This window comes from Biomphalaria glabrata, chromosome 8 (genome assembly GCF_947242115.1).
Source record: "Biomphalaria glabrata chromosome 8, xgBioGlab47.1, whole genome shotgun sequence".
NCBI lineage: Eukaryota > Metazoa > Mollusca > Gastropoda > Planorbidae > Biomphalaria > Biomphalaria glabrata.
Genome location: NC_074718.1, coordinates 11,418,843 through 11,441,227, shown reverse-complemented (window position 1 = coordinate 11,441,227; position 22,385 = coordinate 11,418,843). Strand labels below are relative to the sequence as shown.

The 22,385-nt window shown below is 37.4% G+C and overlaps 1 protein-coding gene across 3 annotated transcripts in view; it reads left to right on the top strand.

The window, feature by feature from the left end:
• LOC106078540 (uncharacterized) overlaps positions 1–22,385 on the top strand; it is a 187,743-nt gene that overhangs the window by 59,921 nt on the left and 105,437 nt on the right. For all 3 annotated transcript variants that reach the window (XM_056037941.1, XM_056037942.1, XM_056037943.1), the window contains one exon: positions 12,847–12,874. In XM_056037941.1, coding sequence (XP_055893916.1) covers positions 12,847–12,874 — 28 coding nt within the window. The remainder of the gene's footprint in view (positions 1–12,846; positions 12,875–22,385) is intronic.

The window sequence follows — 22,385 nt, the reverse complement described above, 5'->3', positions numbered from 1 at the left end:
TCACAGACCAGAATTAAATATCCGTTATGTTAACATTGTGCTACTGATCTAGCTACTGTGGTTAGAATACAACTGATCATGTCATTTAAGTAGCGCTAATGAGCGCTATCAATACGTTTTTGTTTCTTTCAGGGAATATTGTCTTCTTATCTTGATTCGCGAATTCCTTTCCTAGACCATACTTTTATCGTCGTAAACTGTATTGTGTTTCGGCTTGTCGTATGCTTCGTTGTGTTTCGGCTTGTCATATGCTGCGTTGTGTTTCGGCTTTTCGTATGCTGCGTTGTGTTTCGGTTTGTCAAATGCTGCGTTGTATTTCGGTTTGTCATATGCTGCGTTGTGTTTCGGCTTGTCGTATGCTGTTTGTGTTTCGGCTTGTCGTATGCTGTTTGTGTTTCGGCTTGTCGTATGCTGCGTTGTATTTCGGTTTGTCATATGCTGCGTTGTGTTTCGGTTTGTCATATGCTGCGTTGTATTTCGGTTTGTCATATGCTGCGTTGTGTTTCGGCTTGTCGTATGCTGTTTGTGTTTCGGCTTTTCGTATGCTGCGTTGTATTTCGGTTTGTCATATGCTGCGTTGTATTTCGGTTTGTCATATGCTGCGTTGTATTTCGGTTTGTCATATGCTGCGTTGTGTTTCACTTGTCATATGCTGCGTTGTATTTCGGTTTGTCATATGCTGCGTTGTATTTCGGTTTGTCATATGCTGCGTTGTATTTCGGTTTGTCATATGCTGCGTTGTGTTTCACTTGTCATATGCTGCGTTGTGTTTCGGTTTGTCATATGCTGCGTTGTGTTTCGGTTTGTCATATGCTGCGTTGTGTTTCGGCTTTTCGTATGCTGCGTTGTGTTTCGGTTTGTCATATGCTTCGTTGTGTTTCAGCTTGTCGTATGCTGTTTGTGTTTCGGCTTGTCGTATGCTGTTTGTGTTTCAGCTTGTCGTATACTGTTTGTGTTTCAGCTTGTCGTATACTGTTTGTGTTTCAGCTTGTCGTATGCTGTTTGTGTTTCAGCTTGTCGTATGCTGTTTATGTTTCGGCTTGTAGCTTTATTTTTCTTCTTTTTTTTTTTTTTGTTACAATTTCCCCAATTGGCTTGCAATCTCTTCATGTGTTCAGGAATCCAATGAAGTATTTCGTAGACGGCTCTAACAATTTTTCTAGAAATTAAAGAGTTTATGTATACTTTAGTAAAAAAAAAATACAACAATTACCTAATTTTCCATAGTGTGACAGTTCTGGTTGGACCGTTATAATTTCTCAGAATAAAATGATTTCAATATTGAATATGAAATTGGGACTACGTTGTTGTTTTTTTTTTTTAATATTTGAATACGGCTTTAGCGGGAATTCCCGCACTCGACTTAAATGTTTCTTTGTAATCAGTGAAGAATTCAATAAATAACTAGACGTATATGGACCATTCTGAGCACCGTCTTATGTAGAGATCATTAGCTGAACTGTTAATAGTAATAATAGTGCTCACTGCAAATTGTTTATAACCGGTCGTTGACTTGCAGCACCAAAGTGCTGGTAGACAACTAAACCGTTGTAGGCATAATATATCTTAACTAATAAAAGTGAAATGACTTGAGTAGCTTCTTTCTAAATAAAACTATATATAACTTAATAATATAGACAAAATCGAAAAAGGAAATAAATGTAGTAGACTTTAGAAATAATATGTATTAACAAAATCTAGCTCACCACAATAACACAGACTTTCAGTCTCACGTTCTGGACTCGTCTCCCCTAACTAAGACCGCTGATAACAATGCCACCTATGTTGCATCATTCACAACTAATCGCTAACCTCTTCCCACCCTCACCATAGAAACACACACAAGCATTCCATAACACAAAGACTCCTTGCAATAATGTAGCATTACAATAAAGCCATGGGATGACGAATTATTGACCATTGTCAGGAGGAACTAATTTTAAAAAAACTTTCTTTTATGTTAGTATGTTGTAAAGTTGAATAAACGATCTTCAATAACGTGAGTCCTATTGAGAATAACAAAGTCAGTAGTGTCTTTAAATAAATATAAAACATGAGAATAACAAAGTCAGTAGTGTCTTAAAATAAATATAAAACAAGAGAATAAGTCAGTAGTGTCTTAAAATATATATAATACAATCTTAAAACTTGCGGGAGTCCTAAACAAACACAATGTAGAGCAGACAGAAGACATCGCTTGTTGCGTGGACTAACTCCATACAGCCACTTCAGTCTCTTTCTCTCTCTCTCTCTGTCTCTCTCTATCTCTGTCTCTCTCTCTGTCTCTCTCTGTATCTCTCTCTCTGTCTCTCCCTTGTTTCTCTTCTCTCTCTGTCTATCTCAGTCTCTCTCTGTCTGTTTCTTTCTCGCTCTGTCTCTCTCTCTCTCTGTCTCTCTCGCTCTGTCTATCCCAGTCTCTCTCTGTCTCTCTGTCTCTCTCTGTCTTTCTAGTTCTGTCTATCCCAGTCTCTCTCTGTCTCTCTCTCTCTCTCTCTCTCTGTCTGGGAAGTACTAGGTTCACGTTTCCTCCATTGTTGCTATATTTAGAATGTTTAAAACTTTCCCGCCAATCCTTCAAGTACATCTCTTGCTACCAAGTGACCTCACAAGTACAAGGGTTCTCACACTAATTGAAACTGTCACACTAACCTAGTAGGATGTAATTACTAGTTTTAAAAACAATTAGACTCAATGCTTTAGTGCTAAGATAGATTTCACCAGCAATCTGTTATACTTTAGCGATAAGTAAATTATTTTGAAAAATATCAGTGGTTCTAAATCTCTGGAAGAAACTTGAAGACTTTTGAGCACATAATCGTTATTTTGCTTTGATTTGCAAAATTAAAAGACATTAATTGTTATGTTAATGAACACTGTCCACTAGACTAGAGCCGGATTTAACTCTTTCTCTCCTAGTGAACGATACCATCGTTGATTTGACCCCATGAATTTAATTTGATTTTTGGTTGTATAATAAAGGCGTGGCATTCCTCTATAATTCTATACCAAATGTAACGTGCTCTGAAAACAAACAAAAATGTTATTGCAGCTTAATCATCATCATCATCTTTCCTTTGCGTTCCTTGTACAACATAGGGACTCAGTAAAAACACGTCACTCTCCACGGTCCCTTACTATTTTTTTTTAATGGCTTCCCAGCTGTTTCCGGTCCTCCCTGCTTCATCTAGTACACTACGTCGCCATGTTCTTTTTGGTCTTCCTCTACGTCTTGTTCCCTGGGGGTTCCACTCTAAGGCCTGTCTAGCTCTGTTGTTGGAAGCTTAATCATAACATAGTAGAATGTGCAAAAATGAATAATCCTGTCAAAACGTGGAGAATACTTACGGAGAGAAAGATTTAAGTGGAAGCCCTGGCGGCTCCTGCCTCTAAGGAATGAGAAATGTAACAGAAGGAAAAAAAAAGGTTGAAAGAGATGTAGTAAGTATTATAGTTCCCCTTTCAGACTTAATGATCCGTGGCGAAGATAACCGAAGATAATGTTTTAGGTACCTATCTGACTTGGATGACTCAGTGGAGTCTTAAAAAGTCCTGAAGTTTAAAATCGCTGACTTTACGGGATTTGAACTGGAGATCACTGGATTAGGAAACAGATAACGTATTTTCTGGTCAACATTATTATCTTTTATCCGTTGAGTAACATTTACATTACTGCCAACCTATTATTTTCTTTCAACCCTCCCTTTTTATAAGAGCCCCTTTGGGCCCCTATTGGTCGTGGCCAGGGCGCAGTATTTTAAATGTTAGTCTTTGACTTCTATTTCACATTTTTAGTCTTTGACTTCTATTTCACATTTTTAGTCTTTGACTTCTATTTCACATTTTTAGTCTTTGACTTCTATTTCACATTTTTAGTCTTTGACTTCTATTTCACATTTTTAGTCTTAGACTTCTATTTCACATTTTTAGTCTTTGACTTCTATTTCACATTTTTAGTCTTTGACTTCTATTTCATATCCCATTCACTTTCGTTTGATGTTTTTAGTCAGTCGTTACAAATGAGGTCAGTCTGATGTGCTTCTGTTACAAAGTCTTATTGTCCGTGCCATTTCAAAGTCCTTGGCGTGGTTTTGTTATAAAGACAACGTCCACTCCAGTATCCGTGGACAGAACCGTTGACTCTTGAGGTCAAGTGGTCGCTTTACAGGACGTAACGCGGGGCGGGAAGTAAGAGAGAGAGAGAGAGAGAAAAACACAACAACAATAACTCAACTAAAACAAATGGAGGGAGGGGAGGAGGGAGGTAAATGCATGAACTCGAAGATTGCGTGTTGTTTTAATAACATTCCAGTTGATACAGTGTACTAGCGTGCTGAACCCAAAACACTTGTCTCACACGCGAACGTGCTATTTCTCCGTGTGTGTATGGTTTTTTTTTAGTGAGTCTTCTTTTGGAAACGTGTATGCCTTTGTGTGGATAATTAAATTATCTAATTAAAACAATGGATACAACACTTTATCTTTCATGTGTACATTAGGATGTCAATCTGTGCTTGGCTCAGTTACTTGTTTGCATGTTAAGTCGTAAATGGAATCGTGTTCAATAACTTAACTCGCGTTACAGCTAAATATAACACACAAGAACAGTGAAACGAAGAGTTTACTAATCAACCGATGAATGCTCATTCTTCATAAGGGCGGAGCAAATTGATAGTTTTACATCAATGCGTCACGGTTATATTTTCATAAACTTAAATTTCTGAATAAAATGTGTAGATAACTCCATTTTCTCAAGCTACGTGCCCCGGAAATAAATTAAAAGCTAAGGAGTAACATCAGGTGTTTTATTCGATATGCATCACTTTCATACCATAAGAAAAACCCAAATTAAATGCTTTTAACTGTGATGTAGACAAATAACAATAGCAGGTCCATCCGAAAAAGTACTAGTGGTACAACGAGTTGACAAAATTTACCAACAGATATTTTTTGAATGAAAGAATAAATTGTTTAATTACAAGTGATCGCAAATATTTAACAATGCTTCCTTAACGTGAAAACCTTTAAGCATGAATTAACCAACCAAAACAACTCATTTTGACTCCTTAAGTAAATCGAAAAGAAAGCCACTGTATTCAGATTACCGCATAATAGTGTTCTGGAAGTTACAATGTTTCACATGGAGATTGCAGCATATTGGCAAGAACAGGGGAGAGCATTCTGTGTGGATTACCAAGTTATGTGATTTCTAAGTTGTTGTTTGTCGGAATACCATCAGCACAGCCTCGTGGAAGATGTCGATGAGTAGACGAGGAAGCATCAACTCTCTCTGGCAGGTTGTTTCATTTTGTTTTATCCTGTCCCGTCATTCTGATTATTAAAGCAAAATCGTCATATTGACATGCAGGGCCGGCCCTAGCAATTGCGGGGCCCTGTGCGAAACGGATTGCGCGGGCCCCCAGTCTGGGTAGGGATAAGCATAATGTCAAAATTAAGATTTTGTATTAGAAAATACATTCGTCTTTGCAAAAATAAATGTGTATTAAATGAAAGCTGGCTATGCCATTTTTTTTTATTGCGCGTAGTATTGGCACCCCAAAAATGACAATACTGTTGCCGAGTTCTCACGAGATTTCAATCATTTTAGGAGATTTCCTGGACTTTATCGTATATTTTGCAATTACAGGAGTTTTCTAGGAGTCCCTGGAAAATCATGAGACCTCGGAAACCCGGCTATTTAAAACATTTACACCTAGAATTATCGCGGGGCCTATGAAAGTACGGGGCCCACTGCGACCGCATAGGTTGCAGTGGCCTAAGGCCGGCCCTGTTGACATAGACATACACCCAACCCGTAACGTTATAATTACACATAATGTATGACGCAATAGTTACACAAATCTTCCTAGTCCACTAAATTAACTTATGATGCAACAATTATACCAAACAATGACCAATGATGTAATAATTACACCTGACATATGACTTGACAATTATATCTAGCCTGTGACCCACGAGTACGCCCCATTGATGTGTTTATTATTATTGTTTATTTTTGAAACTGCCTCTTATATCAGGCTCAGTCCAATCCTTGCACATGTTGTTAAGCTGGTCATGAATATCACCATTGAGAGGTCAGACATAGGTCTGCCCACTATAGATACAATATAGATTATATATTATAGATTTAGTATATACATATATATAGGTCAGTGGTTCAAATCAATCAAAAATACCTCCAGGTCGTATGTTCTGCTTCGTATCTGAAGAATCGTCTACAAGAAGTCGGCAGAGTGCAAAGCTAGAAGAGTTTCAGGTGTGGCACTTAGTCAGCTCTTCAGAATGGTTTAAAAAACTGAGTGAAGCTCTCTCCTTTATTGAAGACTTTCATTGAAAAAACAAAATAAATGGCTCGCTTTTTGGTGTATCCGGTGTACTGAATAAAGAAAGTGTTAAAGTTGTTTTTGTTTTCACAAAGGTGTATACCTATTTTTCTACCTTTTTTTTTAGCACCGTAGAAACCAATTTTCTAAACTCTTCAGTTTGAAGCTTTATTTTTTTTTTTAAATTGACGACTTGAAGCTCAATTTATGTCTTTTTTACAAAGCTTATATCAACTCACTCGGTCTGTCTGTTTGGCCAAAAGTTTGTACAGGTTATTTCTCTTACACCCTATCTCAGATCAAGCTGAAATTTTGCACAATTATTTCTTTTGCCTGACAAGACAAGAATCAATAAAAAAAACTAACCAATTAATAAATTAACTATTGTTAATTATATATTTTGTTTGGTATCTCAAACAACGGAAAGAATTTGTACTTGATTGAAGTGGTGGTATAAACTGAATTAGTCCCCTTTATAGATTGTCGTCTGAGGCTAAAGAAAAACAGACATGAAATAGAAACAATAGATAAATATACAATCTTCCATGTTCATAGACTCTTTGCTAGCAGAGTGGTTACCGCGTCGGCTTCAGAAGCCTTAGAAAGCTTTAACTAAAGTTCGAATTCAGGTATTTCACTTTTTTTTTATATAAAAAAATACATTTATTGAGATTTAATGTGCTGTAAAAATCCCTAAGCGAAGAGAGACTAGTAAAAGAAAAGTAAAGTTTTCCTTTCAGACCTGGCGATCTATTTGCAGATGATGTAAAGGTCATCTGTTTCTAAGGCCCACGATTAACGAGGGTTTCGTGTGGCCAGCACAACGACCAACCGCCTTTACTTTCCCCAGTGGCGTAGCAAGGTACCCGTAGGCCCGGGTTCAAAAGTATGTATCCTTCGGGCCATGGATACTACGCAACTGGCCGTGTGACGTAGGCTAAAGGATTTTTTTCCATTTAAGGTCATATGAAATGAATTCTTTAAAGGAAATGCTACAAAAACTAGTAAATCTCGCCAAGTTTCTCGTTTAAAAAAAAGACATACTAGCTAGATTTAGATCTAATTTAGATTTTTACACTAGCTCTTAATTGTTTACACTTGATCTAGATTTATGTTCTAATTAAAATCATTGAAGATTCTAGATCTAGAATTTCCAGGTCTAGTTTAGAATTATTTAGACTAGATCAAGATCTATAATTTCAATTTCTAGACTTAAAGTGTAGATTTTGATTTCCAAATGTCTAGATCTATATTATAATGTTATAAACTATTAAAACTAATCTACTTTTTTAAAGTTAATGTTGCTTTCAGTCTATTGATAGATTATCTAGGCTTTTTTATTTTACGTAAATCTTATCTAAATTATTCCAAATTTATATCTTAGATCTAGGAGATATAGCTTATATCTTAAGAGTGCTAAATCAGAAGTTCAGTTTAGGTATATCTACATCCTAATTCTAGTTCAATTTAAATGAAAATGCTAATAGCTTTTTGGGGAACTGTTCTGGCACAACGAGCAGACGTTGTCGAAGTACAAGCTCGATATCTGTTCTTTTCTCTTCTCTTTCTTTAAAATTACAAAACAATGTCAAAAGATTATTTAAAGTCGCTCGTCTGACATATTGTACATATTCGGTAGTTGTCATGCCGAAATGTGTTAAGTTAACAGCAATAGCTAGTTGTGCAGTTAGCGGACTGGCCTGATCATTTCAACGGTCCCAGGTTCATAGCTGCTCGTTGCCATCCCCGTCGTCTAGCGGGAGGTTTGGACTAGAATTTATATTTATTATCTTTAAATTAGAACGAACATCCGAAGCATGTAAAATATTTTACAGAAAAAAAAAATTCCAACGCCAATTGAGTCTTTCAAACATTATTACTTTTGACAATCAAAACAAAATCACGTCTTTAATATTCCTTGACAAATAGATGGATCCTCTAGTGATCCGACGGGGGCCGCCTCTGAGTTTGTATAATAACACAAACTCCCTTTGTAATCTTTTTTTTTCCCACTTTATTTTTAAAGCCCAAAACTTCAACACTAAAAGCCCAACACCAGATCCTGACACACCGAAGCAATTTTCCGTTATTTCTAGTCGCACAGAGACATCGCTTACGATTTGGGTATGCATTTGTGTGTTTTATGCGTGTGTGTTTTTAGGTCAGATAGAACGTGAGTCCCACTTGAAGTTGAATTACTCATACAATGAAGTCGCGAAGCTTCCTTAAGTGTCGTGTCCACTTGATTTCGTGCGACTGAAGGTCAGGTCCAGTAGACGACAACAGGAAGTGTAGCTCCCAGCAACACGCTTCGCGCCTGCTACACATGTGTGCATAGCTACGTAGTTATAAGTATTGACTTTCTTGCATCCTAGAAATTATGTAGCATTACCCCAATGCTACCACACACTGCTACAGTGGATAGATACGTTCTCTTGATTTAAATATGAACATCTCTGCCGGATTTGGCAGAACATTCGAAATAAAAACAAAAAAAAAAAAAAAAACAACATTCAAAATACTTTAAAAAAAAAATTACCTCCTTTAGGCAACTCATTGAGCGACTGTTTTACTCGTAAAAATTAATGATTTTTAAAGAGTTTTAGATAAAAAACAACAACAATGGAAACATTTTTACCCCCCCCCCCCAGAAAGAATCATGGTTAAGCGAATGTATAGATCCATCCACACTTTATGATATTCCAATGTTAGGCCTTTAGTACTTTAGTGTTACACTACCATGCACACTATTTTCCTGAGAATATGTCAGGATCTGGTGTTGGGATCATAGACATAAATAAATATAGACTGGCCGAAGGAATTAACTTCATGTAACTTGAAAACATGTATATCTATTGTATGCGGATTTCCGAATTATGAAAAATTGCATGATCTCCACGATGAGAGATTTAAAAAAAAAACACTAGTGAAAATAATGTAATACTTATATAGGTTATGGCTGAAATAGTTATGAATACTTAACTTTTATACTGCTCATAAATGCTGTATAATAAAGTACACAAAATTGCAAGTCACAAATGTTCGTTTCATAAAACTCTTTAATCGGCCAGTCTATATTTATTTATGTCTATGGTTGGAATTTTCGGTGTTGAAGTTTTTGTTTTACAAGTGAAGTGAAAAAAAAAAGAGCTAGGTCCCAAATATCTCTCCATGTAATCGTTTCTTCAAAGCGATCCTTCGGCTTCATGTACATAGAACTGAGGTTATTTTAGTTTCGTTCCTTTGGGGATTTTAACAATAAACTAAATCTCAATAAATATATTTTAATATATATATATATATATTTTAAAACGGAAATGACCTAAATTTGAACTTGTGGACTAAAACTTTCTCAGATTTCTTAAACCAACGTGGTAACCACTCTACTAGCCAAGAGTCTAAATGGACGACACCACATCGGGCCGCATGGCTCTGACATTGACCTTCCACATTGTCCCTTATCGCACGAGAGCAATATCGTCGTAATTAGGGCGACTTCTGGCTGGGTGTGTTCTACCAGTCTGCATGTCAGAAGCGAGTTGGTAAGTGCAGGATGTATGCGTTGATGGCAAGTGAACACGCTGAAGAAGGAATAGTAAAAACTAGTATTTTCATCCCGGGATGGGGGGGGGGGGGGGAAGGTTGAACCTAAAGCTGGGCTTACCGGGAAAACGTCGAATTATCGTTAGGTCATTCGCTATTTTTACAACCTGGCTTATGTCGTTTCCGTGGTCTGAATCCTAGGAAAATGTTGCTATATCAAATAACCGTTATGTCAGGCTAAAGCCTAAAACTGTTATGTAAGGCTAAAGACCTGAGTGGACCCAGGCGAGACTTTTCTTTGGCTTCATCTTAATAAAGTTATTTAAAGAGACAATCAGAAACAAGGTCCCTATATTCTCAAAGTCGTAATACCTTCTTTATCAAAGGTTAGATACGAGTTTTCTGACAGTGTTTATCTGACTTGAAAGTATCAAAGCAATGAGAATCTTGCTTCAAATGTCTTTCCTACACTCTCTTACTCCTTGTAAAATTCACTGATGCGTGTAGTTTAGCTTGGTCTCGCAATCAATTGAAGTAAAGGTGGCCTAGTAGTGAACTACGTGACATAAAACCAAGGAGTCTCGAGTTCGAATCACGATGAAGACTGGGATTGTGAAGTTTGGTATTCCTAGGACGAGTTTAGCCAACTCTGAAATACGCTTAGGAAATAAAGGCGCTTGGTCATTGTCCTGGCCATATGATACCCTCTTTAACCATCGGCTGTAGAAACAGATGAACTTACTTTTTTACCCTATAAAATAAAGACAATGCGATCCTGTTACATTGCACAGTTTGCGCATGCCTAAAACGTCTCTCATATACTCTTACTAACTAGCATAACCAGCACGTGAATTGACACAAATAGGCACGTCACGTTGGATAACAAGGATAGGAAACGGTATGGTTAGACACGGCGAATTCTGAGAACGCCCTGGGAAAACCCCATTAAAATATCTACGTCTCTGCGATTGTGAGAAATCCATTCATCATCTCCTTGGTGTGTTCTTTTCTTTTACTAATTTGGTTACTTGTACAGACTGTTATATTGTTGGCTGTTAGTGATCAGCCATTGCCAACCTAGATGATGAGGTAGACTTTCGTGTTGCACGTGCTAGTGCTGCTTTAGGCAGACTTCAAGGACAAGTGTGACAACGGAGAGGACTCAGCATATCCACAAAATTGAGAGTCTACAGTGCTGTAGTCCTCCCGTCACTCCTATATGCATCAGAGTCCTGGGCCCTATATTCCAGCCACACCAAAACTCTAAACTCCTTCCACCTACGCTGTCTAAGGAGTATCCATAAGGTGCGTTTGTCCGACCACATACCAGAATCAGAAATCTTAAAGCTGTCCAACATGAATAGTATCAATACGACAGTAAAAAGGTCCCAACTTCGATGGGTGGGACATGTAGTCCGCATGCCAGACAATCGCCTTCCCAAACGACTTCTGTAAGTGTGCAGGAAAGCGCTCCCATGGAGGTCAATACAAGCGCTACAAAGACACTCGCTCCTTCAAGGAATGCGATATCGACATTCACGGCTGGGAAGCACTAGCTCTCGATCGCTTCTCATGGCGTGAAGCTGTGAGTCTCAGTCTCAAGATTTGAAGCAAGAAGAGTGGCCAGGGTGAAAGAGCGCCGAACCAACAAAATGCTGAGAGAAGAAGAAGGTCCATCTGCCACTGACCAAATCTACCCATACCACGTATGCGGCCGGCTTTTCAAAGTGAGGATTGGGCTTTACAGTCATCTTCGAGTCCATAGGAAATGAGAAATGTGCTCGTCTTCGACCACGAAGGAGGAGCTATATAGTTTCGATATAAGCGAGTTACACCCTAGCCCAAATATCTCGCAGGACTATTGGGAACGGTGGCGAGCAGGGTTCGAATCTAATCTATATCTATATGACGATGTAACATACCAAAAGATAAACAGGTGAAACATAAAACTGCCAGTTTAAAAATCCAAGCTATTTATTTCGAAAAGAAAGGCACAGTCCAGCAGTGGCGTTGCTATGGTGGGTGAAGCGGTATCCAAATTTGAAAATCCCGCGGCCCCCCAGTTGAAAAGGGGGGGGGCTGAAAAGAATGTCCGGAATTTTTTTTTTACATTAAATATTACGCCAATATCTCATGTCATGAGGTCATAATGCTGGGGCCCCTAAAGAGGTGAACCTCCCCACCCCCGGGCTCGCAAATCCCTAACTATGCCACTGATGTTCAGTGTCACTAGAACTAAAAAAAAATGTCTTGTCCTAAGCTATGCTGAATAGAGTATCTACCGTTATTCTGTCAGTAGGCTATTTACGTTCTAAGTGGTTTTACTGAACCGTCACCTGACTAAAGGAAATCCCCGATTCGTCCCAACTTCTAGGCGTCAAACTAGAGAGTCATTATAATACCTATTAATAATAAAACAAGCAAAATGTGAAAACAAAGTTTATCTAAGAGATTTATTATGTATAAATTATTATATATTAATTATTATAGATCAATTATTATAGATCAGTTATTATAGATCAATTATTATGGATCAATTATTCTGGATTAATCATTATAGATAAATTATTTTGATGGATCAATCCAAATATGAAAGTGCTTCCCCATCTCTTCTATACAACTTACGACCTAATTCGAAAAAAAAAAATGGTTATCACGTGACAGTTTTTCCCCCCTTGTTTTATGAATGGTTACCACGTGACCGTTCGTTTTGGTGAATGAGGTCCATTGTATAACAATACATTCCAGTATGTCCACATCAGTTCGATGCAAACAAATTTAATGGGCCTTTAGGCTTTGTTACAATCCCCACTGACATTGGCATGGTGGTCATTTCTATGGCGTTTTTTCTCGAGGTCATCTCAAGTCTCAAATCTGTGACATCGAAATGACGTTTCTCACAAGCCCTGATATCACAAATCATAACAAAGATTTATTGACTTATTTTTTTTTCTACTTTCAGAGATTACAGCACGGTTGTAAGCAGGCTGGTAAGTGTTTTTTTTTTAATTTGTTTGTACACTTAGTGGCAGCTTGACAGCTACACACTCCCTAGCTGCATGCTAAATAGTTTTAGGCTTCTACGCAACACGCTTCATAGCTACACACTCCCTAGATACACACTCCCTGCATACTTCAAAGCTACACACCTTAAAGTAACACACCTCATGGCTGCATGCTCTATAGTTACACACTTCATAACTACACATTTCATAATTACACATTTTATAATTACACAATTCATAATTACACTTCATTGCTACAAAGTTCATAAATACACACTTCATAAATACACACTTCATGGATACACACTTCATGGCTACACACTTCATGGCTACACACTTCATGGATACACACTTCATGGATACACACTTCATGGCTATACACTTTATGGCTATACACTTTATAGCTATACACTTTATAGCTATACACTTTATAGCTATACACATCATAGCTATACAATTTATAGCTATACACTTTATAGCTATATGCTTCATGGCTACACACTTGATAATTGCACGCTTCACACACTCATTAAAAACAAGTCGATGCTTGAAAATAACAATAAGAAAGAAAACAATTACCTCTAAAAAAATGTGTTCTATTAAATAATACAACTAAGCATTGAACTAATTTTCTAACATTAACATCTCCTTAGTTCTGTAACTCTGTTATGTAGATCTAGACATTTTCTATAGAACATTTTCCTTGTTAATAATTTTACGTTTTTAACTGTCACTCTTTGGTTCAGGGTTCGAACCCACCGCCCACCACCGTCATGAGAAATGTGTTGGTTAGGGTTTACTCATCTTCAATTCTAAACGAACACCTGAAACAAAAAAAAAAAAAAACAATAACCTTATTCTTTTTGTATAGGCGTCTCTTGTCTTACAGCTAACTAGTGGCGGCGTGTCAATGATGGGGGTGGTGTAGGGACACGTGCTTAGACCTTACGTTTTTGTGAATAAAAAGACATTTGAATGCCTTGTCCCCTTTTTTTTTTCACTGTCCCCTGTTGGACTATACAACATTTAAAAAAAAAAAAAATATTTTTTTTGGACGCTACAATTAACACTGCACTAAGCTACTTATGATTTTCCTATAAAACATTTATAAATGCATTTCACCCCCCCCCCCCCCCGCTTTTTTCCACCAATTCCTTCCTTCACACTTCATCTTCCCCTTTCTTTTGATTGTCATTTAATCCTGTGGGTGAGTCACCTCTTCCCTAGACTGCGAGCTTCAGTAACTAATGATTTCAATTATATGTACCGCCCCCCCCCCTCCAATCTCTAACGACTTGCTTGTTGTACACAAGTCATTAAGCCACCAGAACATGGTCAGTGCCACCCACTTTCTTACACCTGTTCACTGGACAGACGGTCGGAATTTGGGCTAGCCTGTCAAATCCCCGAGACTAATCACTCTCCCGGACATTAGCTTGGTGACCATCTATCTTGGTTTCCAGTACAGCCAGGCCAGTTGCACTACCATCGCCCCCATGATCTCTTTGTGCACGGTGGTTCTAGGACAGTTTCAATGAGAACTAAGCGATGTCATTGTGTTCATTGCTTGAAACCTTTTTGTTTTCGTGGCACTAATGTTGTAGCTATGTAACAGTCGGGAGTTTAAAACAAAAGTTCTAAGCTCTTTATCCATGTGTTTGTCTGTTTGAGAGAGAGAGAGAGAGAGAGAGAGAGAGAGAGAGAGAGAGAGAGAGTAAGAGAGAGTGAAATGTATATTTTAATTGTTAAGTTATTTTGTTTGTTGAACGTAAGTGTCCTCATTGCCTATGTCCTCATTATCTATGTCCTCATTACCTATGTCCTCATTACCTATGTCCTCATTACCTATGTCCTCATTGTCTATGTTCTGTATTACCTATGTCCTCATTACCTATGTCCTGTATTACCTATGTCCTCATTGCCTTTATCCTCTATTGCCAATGATGTACTTCAGCGGTTTTGTATTGTCCTCTTGTAGCTTACCTTCAGATTGAGTTAAAAAACAAAGCAAATCTAGGACTACAAAATCTGAACACTTGAAAACATAGATCCAGTAAGAATAACGACATAAATCTTGAACAAATTACAAAGAATATATCTGTTAAGCCAAACCAATAGCACTTTTTGGTCCATTTGTATAACCACTGCAGAATCGTGTTGGTCAATGCAAGGTTTTTTCCCATTTGCTTTTGTAACATTTATGTATGGCTGCCTAAAAATCTTTTCTGGTGTTTTTGGAAAAAATATTAAATGAACCCGTTCAATCAAACTATTCAAATCAAACTGTTCAAATCAAACTGTTCAAATCAAACTGTTCAAATCAAACTGTTCAAATCAAACTGTTCAAATCAAACTGTTCAAATCAAACTGTTCAAATCAAACTGTTCAAATCAAACTGTTCAAATCAAACTGTTCAAATCAAACTGTTCAAATCAAACTGTTCAAATCAAACTGTTCAAATCAAACTGTTCAAATCAAACTGTTCAAATCAAACTGTTCAAATCAAACTATTCAAATCAAACTATTCAAATCAAACTGTTCAAATCAAACTATTCAAATCAAACTGTTCAAATCAAACTGTTCAAATCAAACTATTCAAATCAAACTATTCAAATCAAACTGTTCAAATCAAACTGTTCAAATCAAACTATTCAAATCAAACTGTTAGAAGTGTATATGTTACCAACACTTCTGTATTCTGTATAACGGATACACACACAAAAAAAGCTAGCTATTTATACATTTGGTTACCTCCATTTTATGAAAATCTCCCGTAGAACTACATCTATAAAAAAGCTAACAAGATCCTCAAAATAAAGAATCACCCTTTGTGTCAGGATTTTGTGATTTTGCCATCACAAAAGAGATACAAGACACCGATGGCAAAGACAAACAGACACAAACACTCTTTTGTTCCACTGGCAATCAAACCATTAAATAAGAACAATCTGGTATAAACTTTGTCACATGTAAATTATGAGTGAGTCTGGTGTGAATGTACACTTTGGTTTCTTATAGTTATAATGTTTTTTGTTTGGTGTAATGCACAAATTGTAAGACAAATTTCCATACGGACATAATAAAGATTATTATTATTATTATTATTATTAGGACATGTAAACATATGTGTCTATCGACTTCTGATTAGCATACAGTGGAGCATACACATTTATTAAATACACATTAACTAAATGCACATTTACTAAATACACATTTGCTAAATACACATTTGCTAAATACACATTTGCTAAATACACATTTGCTAAATACACATTTACTAAATACACATTTATTAAATACACAGTTGCTAAATACACATTAACTAAATACACATTTGCTAAATACACATTTGCTAAATACACATTTGCTAAATACACATTTACTAAATACACATTTACTAAATACACATTTGCTAATTACACATTTACTAAATACACAGTTGCTAAATACATTTTGCTAAATACACATTAACTAAATACACATTTGCTAAATACACATTTACTAAATACACATTGCTAAATACACATTCACTAAATACACATTGCTAAATACACATTTGCTAAATACACATTTACTAAATTTTGATTGTACGATCATTGTGGCTTTTTTCTCCTTAAGACAACTCTGTAGTAATTATTTTTTTTAACGTCTATTCTGTTTCTACCAGGCTCATTTCCTTGAGGGCGGATACACTAATTATATTTTGACAAGTTCAATAAAGGTATCATTATTCCAACGGGTCGAGCGGCCCCCGCCCTGGTCCTTCTGCCAGATTCGTCTGGTGGCAAGTTTTCTCTCACGCCCCCCCCTCTCTCCCCTTTCTTTCTGTTACTGGGTTGTACCTATAGCGAAGTACAACATTGGTCTGTGTGACCTAAAACTTAATGCCAGGCCATTGTTATATCCAGTTTCACTGTTACTTTTTGTACTGCGGGGACCTACCTACGCGCTTGTTTCATAGCCCCAGTCTTTAGTGTGTGTGAGACGAGATTTCCGGATGTACTGTGCCCTCCCTATAAGCGTCCCAGGCAACACGGGAGACTATTATGAAGGGTAAGCCCAATAGTGGAGATTTGTATTCTAAAGATTATTCACGTTTATCTGCTCTTTGTTTGAGTTCTTTTTTTAAACTCCAAAGTGCTAAATTAAATTCTCAGAACTATATGATTTTAAGAATGTACAGTTTATCAATGCTTCCGCATTCTTTACACTAGAGACACTAAATGGATTGCTATAACGTAATTATATTTCTATCAAAGGAGAATAATTAGCGTACATGAATGATGTATAAAAAGTTTCGTGTTTTAAAAAAGGTAAGCACTCTTTAGTTGTTACACGATACCCTGTAATAACACCCGGAACAATGAAATCTTATTGGAGCTCAATCTTTGTGAGTTTCAAATATTGGTTCTAAATCTTATTACGATGTCGATCTCACCGCGATTAAACCCTTCTTGCAAATGTCGTCCCTGACCTAAGTAGGCCTATGTTTTAATTTATATTTCCTTTGGATGTAGGGTCACACGTGGGACATTCTCTTCCTCAACTCTTTGAACGAACTTCTACTCCTCCCCTCTCCCTCTGTCAGTGATAACTGACACTCTGTCGCGGCACGCGCCACATATGGCTTAGTTTCCATAAGTCTGTTGATACATTGAGGTCCCAGGGGGTACATCTTCACTACTTCATTCTCTCACATCTGAAATGATCATCTCTAGATTCCTTTTCTTGTATACTTCTGACTTTGTGTTGTTAGGCGCCTCCACACTGTGTCTTGTGCAGATAAATCAAACGGAGGTAACTCTCAAACAACGAAATCAAATAAACACAGGCGAAATGCCAACAATTTAACTTAGTCGACGCTGATAGGGAATGTCGAACACGAAGTTTAATAATAATGAATGGAATTGTCGAATGTCGTCAAGTTAAATCTCTATGTTCATAAAACCTGCCTCTCTCTACAGCCGTCAAAAGTTGTCTGTTTACATTTCGCTATTCTTCCTAAAATCCCGGTCTTGTTTTTTACTAGTCGCCCGTCATTGTCTCGAAGTCAGATCTTTTCCTTTTTTGTGAAGCAAATAACTTTTTCCCGCCAAATTCGGAATCGTGTCATAGCAGTGAGGTAGTGATTTATCATTATTATTGTCTTATCTTATATAATTCAGACGTTACTTCAAAAAAGAAGATGATTACGTCCTACGCGTCATGCATTTAGTCATGCATATTACCAATGACTTAAATTCTGCCAAGTCACTGGTTTTCCTGGCTAGCTCAGGCAACCCATTCCATGCTCTAATAGCACTAGGGAAGAAGGAGTATTTGTACAAAGAAGGAGTATTTGTACAAAATAGTCAAATATAGTCATTATTGTTATCATTATTATAGTCATTATTATTATTTTGTATGTGATCATGGAAGTCCTTACCCCGCCATCTCCCCAGACTTTCCTCAGGGATGTTTATACACAGGCTCAAACGCCAGCATGTTTTGTGTGCGACTTCCAAGTCTTAAAGAGCCTCACTGTTTATATAACTTTCATTTCTCAGAACTTTACTTGGCTTATTGCCGCCCCCGAAAAGTCACTATTAGTTTCATGCAGTCTCTCTGTCCGTTTTTTTTTTTGTCCTGCTTAATGATATAGGTGTAAGCCATTTTCTTTCTTTATATCTACTTTTAAATAGAAATGTATATATTTAGATCATTTTATCCTTGTTCTGTGCACTTACTGATTTGGACTAAATGAAGAAATTAATGTTTAAAATTACAACTAATTATTTGATATTAGGAAATATAACTAAGGAAAAAAAAGACCAAGCTTGATAACTACTTTTGACATCGCCAACCGGGGTTATCTTTCTTGTTTATAACTAAATTGTATGCTCTAGTTCTCTATATTTATATATATAAATATATGTTTATACATATATATCTATATAAGAAAGTAGGAGCTTAACTGTTAGGATTTTAGTCCAGAAATAGCACACGGGAGATGACTATGTGGATAACAGGAGGCAGCCTGCAATATCTACAATCTATCCCTTGTGTGTAGGTAATGTTATCTGATGTAGGTTTGTGTAACGAGTCTGAAACGGTCAAGAGTTGAGTTACCAACGTTGGGGCCTGCTCCCGATACTTGTACTAACCCAAGCTTGTGGCAGAGAGATCGCGTGAGAGTGGATGAGTGATGAACAGAAGACCCAACATGAATATAGGATAAGCTTGGACTGCGGCTTACCACCCCCTCCCTCCCATTTCCTCTTCAATGGTCATTCATTTACTATGTGGACGTAGATTCGCTCAAACGGCGCATCTACTACCCAAATGATAGCAAAGTTACCACCTGGTATGTTTTCGTTTATCAAGACCCCCCACCCTCTCTCTGTAAAATCTAACTATAAATAGTTTCTAGCCCCAACACCGCCACTTTACCCCAGTTTAAACAAACAACCTTATTTTTCATGTCATTTAATAAAAATGTCAGTGTAAAAGGATAACTGTCGGATTCAGTGGCGGAGATAGGCGGAGGGAGGGGATACTTTATATGCATATTATAAAAAAAATTACCAAAAGACCGTTCCGTGTACTCATATGTGTACTTGTAGTCTTGCACTTATTGAAAACAACTGCACAATTAAATACACGAACTATATTTACCTCTCTTTGCTTACATGTACTATTTCTAAAATATCACTAGTTCCACCCAGTTACGCCCCTTGGCGGAAGGAAGTTATGATTTCAAGCTGCAAATGTTTATGGGATATGGAGGTCAGGGCGGAAGTGTGTGCATTCGTAATAAAACACTGTTACGTTTATACCAACAAAAAAATCCGTTTCGTAAGTTTATTGTAGCCACGTGACTCGGCTGCAAGATTTATTGAGGTTTCCTGTGGAGCGTTTTAGTGGAGTTACACGAGTCGAATGTCATATGACTGTGTGGCTCAGTATTATGGTGGTATTACAGGTATTCCAATCTAGACCAGTGGCCTAATTCCTCAACAGTGTACCTGATATGTCCAATTCTTTATTTATGTAAACCTAGTCCAGAATAGGTCAGGGTAACGGCAATTATCAAGCCGCTACGCCCAAGACATCTTTCTTGATTTAACATAGTCCTGTTTTCCACAACGTAAGACGTTTAAATTGCTTCAGGGTTCGAACCTGGCCCTCTTCATGTCAGCCTGAGAGACCCGAGGGAAGATTGCGTTTACAGTAACACTCACACTCTCTCTCTCTCACACACACACATTCAGTTTATACTTTCACTTACAATAACAGACAAGACAAACAGGTTAAAGCATCCACGTCCAGACCATATAATACTGTTGAACAGTCAAGGTTATTGGGAAGTTGTATATAGTTCATGATCATTTACATTATTCATTGTAATATGTTCAGAAATTGTGCAAACTTGACGACTACTCTATGTCTAGCTGTCTTTTATTCTTTGTGTGGTGCAGTTTTGTGTGTCAGTTTGTAACTGTTTATTAGGTAATACAAATTAGCATAAAAAAAATACTATTACATCTACTCTGCCAATGTTAAAAGATCGATAGTTTCCCTTTAATTATAGGATTATCCTCTCATTACATATTTTATATAGAAAGTAAGTGTGCATCCACGAGATATAGATTTAGGCTTTATGTTGAATTTTGAATAACAGAATTTTAATGTTTATAATTTGAATTACAAACTAGTGTTCTATTTTAACTGTGAAACTCTTATCTAGATCCAGTATACGAGGCAAATTGTCTTCTGTATTTCTTTATGCATGTAGGAATAAAAGTTTTGGAAAAAGGCGTTTTGTTCAAGGTGTAGGTGTGACGTCATAACCCAAGGGGTAAATGTGAGTGCTGGGCTGCTAGATGCTGTACAGTAATGGGCATTAACTTGTAGCGCTTGTCTTCAGATAAATGATGTCGCGCCTGGTTGCGAGTCTGGGACACCGGCAAGTACTTGAGACAGGGTGGGGGACAAAGCAGTCCTTATCTTGACCACAGACACCCCCTCGTTATCATTAACAGAGACTAGCCCAAAGTATTAATTTCTTTGGCACAACTATCCACATGTGTGTGTGTGTGTGTGTGTGTGTTGTGTAAGACCCATTAGTTATTTAAAAAAGAAATGCAAAGGAAGCACACTAGAGGTTAAAGTGTTTGAATTCTTTGAGGTAGTGGGGGGGGGGGAGGGGCGCGTTGTTGCCTAGCCTTGACATTCAAATAAGCGTTTATTTCGATAAATCTGCCCTGATGTCCTCTTACAAAGAATAGAATTAGAGTAGACTGACCTTCTTGGACGTACAATGAGCTGCTAAATCAGCTTCTTCTAATTCGTTATTGTCCTCCTAAGAGTTGAATCAAAGACTTTGCTAAGAGTTGAATCAAAGACTTTGCTAAGAGTTGAATCAAAGACTTTGCTAAGAATTGAATCAAAGACTTTGCTAAGAGTTGAATCAAAGACTTTGCTAAGAGTTGAATCAAAGACTTTGCTAAGAGTTGAATCAAAGACTTTGCTAAGAGTTGAATCAAAGACTTTGCTAAGAGTTGAATCAAAGACTTTGCTAAGAGTTGAATCAAAGACTTTGCTAAGAGTTGAATCAAAGACTTTGCTAAGAGTTGAATCAAAGACTTTGCTAAGAGTTGAATCAAAGACTTTGCTAAGAGTTGAATCAAAGACTTTGCTAAGAGTTGAATCAAAGACTTTGCTAAGAGTTGAATCAAAGACTTTGCTAAGAGTTGAATCAAAGTTCTGTCCCTGTGAGAAGCAGTACAGGGAACTAAAAAGGGACGGTGTTAGTATGTGTTACAGTGCACTACATTGCGTTGCTCTGTTTATGTACGGTGTACCCCTCAGTAAGACCCCCTTCTACAAGATCTCTCTTCTTAAGCCTAAAGTTTGCATGGCTATTTCAGAGTTGTTGATTTTTTTTTTGTGGTGAATAAATATAAATAAATATGAAAGTACACGATTCGTCTTTCTGGCCTACATACTAAACGTCTTGGGTTCGAATCATGTCGTTGTCAGGGACAACATAGCATCTCCATGAAAAGTACTCATATTTATCGTGACAAAGTTAAACGTGTCTTGTGCTGGCCACACGACACCCTAGTTAATCTCATTTGCCACATGGCTATGTGAAATGTACACCTGCCAACGAAACACTTCTCAGGTGTAACAGGAAACTTTACCTGATGACTTCCTGACGACACGATAACCCCAATATCTTAATACGGCCATCAAAGACCAATCGGTTTGAGATCAACACCTTGAACAAATTTTTTTTTTAACATTCTTGACCCCGTGGTCCCCCCCCCCCGGCCGATCACGGCCCTGTAAAATATGAGCGTTAAATTCGGCCGGAATAGGGCGTGGCCTAAACAAGCACACCCAATCCCATTGCCCTTATTATTCAGTGTCCTCTTTAAAGTATCACTCCGCCATTGTTGCAGACGAGGCGCTTATAATCTTTTCTAAAAGCATAAGCTTATCGATTACTCGT